General features: G+C 37.7%; 1 protein-coding gene across 1 annotated transcript; it reads left to right on the forward strand.

The window, feature by feature from the left end:
• Window positions 1–1,845: 1,845 nt before the first annotated feature.
• On the forward strand, window positions 1,846–3,942 carry LOC308087933 (UDP-glucuronosyltransferase 2B14-like; the record flags this gene model as incomplete). Its single annotated transcript, XM_080432192.1, has 2 exons — window positions 1,846–3,228; window positions 3,832–3,942. The coding sequence occupies 2 exons, from the start codon at window positions 1,846–1,848 to the stop codon at window positions 3,940–3,942; spliced, it is 1,494 nt and encodes a 497-aa protein (XP_080288318.1).
• Between the last annotated feature and the right edge of the window lie 884 nt (window positions 3,943–4,826).

The following is a 4,826-nucleotide window of genomic DNA, read 5'->3' on the forward strand; positions in this document are numbered from 1 at the left end:
TACATTATGTAAAACATAATACATAAGGATTAATATTTATTTTGATTACTATAAAATTACTATTGTGAATTATATGTTTGGCTTTGTAAACAAAAATTGCACAGGGCAGATATGACAAATAACTGAAATATGCAAAGAAATTACTGACAATGACCAATACCAATAATGAAAAGCAATCATGTACTATGGCCAAAATAGGGCATATATGGTAAAAATAACGGAAAAGGCAGATCTACAAGCTCACAACGAGTTGCATTGTTATGCGTTGAGCTTTTCGATCTGTTATTTCCGCAATTTTAAAAAATATTTGAAAATATTTTCAACATTTTCAACATGGAAAAGATTATGACGATATAAAAAATAATTGTGATTATCTCAAATAATTGCGATCAGGTGATTATGTAATAATTGTGACAGGCCCACTGCCAGTGTTGGTGTTCAAAGGTTTGAGAACGTTTAATTTTCAAACGCATACATTCAGAGATTGTGGAATAGTTGTCTGGCTATGCGAAACTACATGTTATGGGGTTAACATTAGGCCTTAGAATTTCACAGGTTGTTTTCTTTATCAGTACTATTTTCATACAAAACCAAAACTGTAAAATGTTCTGAGTGCCAACTTAAGTAAAATATGACTGTTTGTTCAAACTGACTCTGGTAATGAGACAGTTATTTGTGGCATTGATATTGTACACATTTGTTGAAATTCCAATAAGACGGTGCACAAAAAAACTATAAGCCATACAATGTTTTCAAACTTACAAAAACATGTTAACGGGTTGTTTTTTGTTGTTGCTGTTGTTGTTGTTTTCTGCATTCCAGCTAAATCACAAAGAGTATTTAATTTTTCAGGCAAGATTTGCTCCCCTTTAGTCAGCTTTGTTATCAGCTGAGAGTTTAACAACATGGCATTACAGTATGAAAGTCCAACCCAAGTTGAATGAACAAGTTGATGAACTTGAAGTCCTGAAACAATAGTCTTTCTTTCCCATGACGACTGGTGAAGAGAGAACTAGCTACGGATTAACCATCAAAGGTAACACATGTAGTGTGGTGTATGTGGAACAGTGTTAATTATATAGTAGTTTTAGTCATACTCTTTGCAATAAAATTCCATTTAGTTTCAGTCATATTTTAGTCATTTGAAAGTTTTTAGTTTTAGTCTGGTTTGAATTGACTAAATACATAAGACTTTAGGCAACTAAATCTACAGTTGATTTAGTCAACAAATATGTATATGTATTTGTTGATGAAATTGTCAACATATATTTAGTCATATTTTTGGTCATCATAGGTTAGTTTTTGTTTTGTTTTTTGTTTTATCACTTCCAATTCCACTTGTTTGAGTATGAGTTCCTGTATGAGTTCATTGTACTGATTTGATGAAAATGTATTTTCTGTTTACATAAGAGCTGTAGAGACGGGAAGACCCATTACTGTAAAAACACACTATAGCAATGATTACTATATAGAGATATTTACCAATCATTTAAGAAAAACATTATCACTTACACCAGTGGTTCTCAACCTTTTCTGGATTAAGGTAATATACAGTTATATGTTTTTAATATCAATGTTATATTATCATTAGAATTGTAGTGTTTTGCCAGTTATTTGGACACCCTCTTGCAATATCCACAGGTCGAGAACCACTGAATTACACCACCTTTAATTGCAATCATTGTACACAATGTTTATTTAAAAAATTCTATTTCCACTTCATTGGCTTTTAGAGAAGAAATGCATTTCCACCTGGCCTGGATCGCCGTCCTCTTCCTCTGTTCAGCCATTGCTCATGGGGGTAAAGTTCTTGTTTTTCCTGTGGACGGCAGCCACTGGGTGAATATGAAGGTCATAGTTGAGGAGCTGCATGCAAAGGGCCACCAGGTTTCAGTCATACGAGCAAATGACAGCTGGTACATTAAGGAAACCTCTCCGTTCTACACTGCAATCACGATTGATGCTGCAAGTGGATTTGATGAGGACTTTTTCAAGACATTCGTGTCTAGACTTCTTGAAATCCAAAGGCGAGGAAAGTCTGCCTGGACTCGTTTCAAGCTAGAAATGGAAGTAGCAGAAAGACTTTCAGAAATGATCCAGAACAGTTGTAAAATGCTTGAACACATTTTAGAAGACAAAGATCTCATACAGTCTTTACAGGATGAAAAATATGACCTGGTTCTGACTGACCCTTTTGATCTAAGCGGCCCTATACTTTCCCGCTACCTTAGTTTACCACTAGTCTTCAATGTGAGATGGACAAGCGACTTTGAAGGCCATTTCACTATTGCACCTTCTCCGCTTTCTTATGTTCCATTGACAGGGTTTGCAGTGCTATCAGATAAAATGACCTTTCTGGAAAGAATAATCAACATATTGTTTTTTGCCCTTGTGGAATTCGAGGCGGCAAATTATATGAAACCACATTATGTAGGTCTGTTAGAAAAATACCTTGGTTCCGATGTAGACTATATGTCCCTGTATCAAGCAGCAGACCTGTGGCTGATGAGAATTGACTTTGTGTTTGAGTTCCCTCGCCCCACCATGCCTAATGTTATCTATATGGCAGGGTTCCAGTGCAAACCTGCTAAACCTCTTCCTCAACACCTGGAGGAGTTTGTCCAGAGTTCTGGGGAACATGGAGTCATCATCATGTCTTTGGGGACTCTAGTTGGAGAGCTTCCCCATGACTTAGCAGATGAGATAGCTGCAGCTTTTGCCCAGCTACCTCAGAAAGTAATCTGGAGGCATAAAGGTGACCGGCCTGCTACTCTGGGCAACAACACTTTACTGGTGGACTGGATGCCACAGAATGACTTGTTAGGTCATGCAAAGACCAAAGCGTTTGTAGCGCATGGAGGAACAAATGGAGTTCAGGAAGCCATGTATCATGGAGTTCCTATAGTAGGACTCCCGTTGATTTTTGATCAACATGATAACCTCTTTAAAATGGAGTATAGAGGTGCAGCAAAGGTCATTGACATTTTTACTATGAACAAAGACATATTTCTGCAAGGCATTGAGGAGGTTCTCCATGAGCCTTCCTACAGGAACAACATGCAGAGACTCTCCAGGTTGCACAGAGACACGCCAATGAAGCCGCTGGACAGCGCCATCTTCTGGATAGAGTTTGTCATGAGACACAAAGGTGCTGCTCACCTCCGCACAGAGTCCTACAAAATGCCCTGGTACTCTTACCACTCTGTAGATGTCATGCTGTTCTTAATGGTATTATTCTTGATTATACTGCTTACTTTTGCTGCCTTTGTCAAATGTTTATGTTCCAGGGTGTGTTCTAGAAGAAAAACTAAAAGTGACTAAATAAGGAACAGGTTTTGTTTAAATATGTGATTTTAAAGATGACATTCCTGAACATAATTAGTATAAGTAAGGCTGCAAGTCGCCATGGCCAAGTTATTCTGGCATTTTTACCTCTCAGAAGACTTGGCCCTGGCTTTTCTACAAATAGCCTACAAGAGACATCTGTGTCATCCCCTTTAATCAATAATAATTATTCTTGAGGCATAATGACTAGTTTACCACTGCTTTGCCAGAAAGTGCTGCTCATCTCTGCATAGAGTCCTACAGAATGCCTTAGCACCATTATGTGGTTGCGTTTATCACCCCATACCAATCACAACGCACCTGTCAATTGTGTGCCCCATATGTATTTTTCTGCCGTTATTGATTGGATAGTGGGCTGACAGGAAACTGGGAGAGAGATGCGGGGGGGGGTGACACACAGCAAAGTTCGTCAGGACTGGGAGTCGAACCTGCAACACGCTGTCAAGCTGGATTACCAGCGTATGTGGTATGCGCCTGGACCGCTAGGCCAGCGGCATCCCTGCAAGTTTGGACAAACCCATAGCATTATGTGAAATGTCTTCTTGGTGGCTCAACCCCTCCAGCTGCAACATAATCCTGAAGATGCTCCATATTTAGCCATTATGACTGGGGTTCTAAAAAATCTACTTTTGACCTTCCAGTCAAACTCTCTCCAAACAGTTTTGACTATTTGTTACTTTTTAACCTGATAAACATGCATCCTCCCTTTCGTTTTCAGAAATTGCTATGCTCAATTCCAATTCCCACTTTCTTTTTGTTTCCAAATCTTTATTTTTATTCTTCATATCTTGCTGCAATGCTCAATAAAATCGTGAAATTATTCCTTTCTTCAACTGTTCTTATTCACATGTTATAAACAATTGTTCAATATTGGATGGCTCCCTTAGTTTATTTTCCCATTCCATATTTTTCTGAAGATAAGATAATGATTTGTAGATATTTATAGCGGTCATGGGCAGATACATTAAATTCTTGTGTGAAATTATTTGAATATTTGTTCTTCAAATAGTTGACCAATATATACCAGCCCATTGCACTTCCATTTCCTAAAGCCTCTATCAGTTTTAGCTGGGTGAAATTCTGGTTTTATTAATATTTTTAATAAAATGAAACGCAAACAACCCAGAAGCCATCTTTATTGTAGTTCGGTCATAATTGAAATGACAGTGCTCTGGTAGGTATTACAGAATGAATTGTCATTCTAACAAAAGTTATGTTGATAAATATACCTGAAGATGGTCTCCCATCTGACAAAATAATAATTACTAGGAATATTTTCTACTAGTAGGCCTAAAGCTCATAAGCACAACATCTGCATGTGCATGCTATGAAGGTAGATGACTGGTAGTGGCCTGGGGGAAGGTCATTGGCTACTTATGGATTTCAACCATAATACTGTAGAGTTGCAATGTTTTCTTTTATACCTCTCACACTTTTTGCATGGACTTTCCTTCATGTTTTCTCAAATAATTGCGATCAGT

This window comes from Gymnoscopelus braueri, assembly GCF_963280865.1.
Source record: "Gymnoscopelus braueri genome assembly, chromosome: 1".
NCBI classification, from domain to species: Eukaryota; Metazoa; Chordata; class Actinopteri; order Myctophiformes; family Myctophidae; genus Gymnoscopelus; species Gymnoscopelus braueri.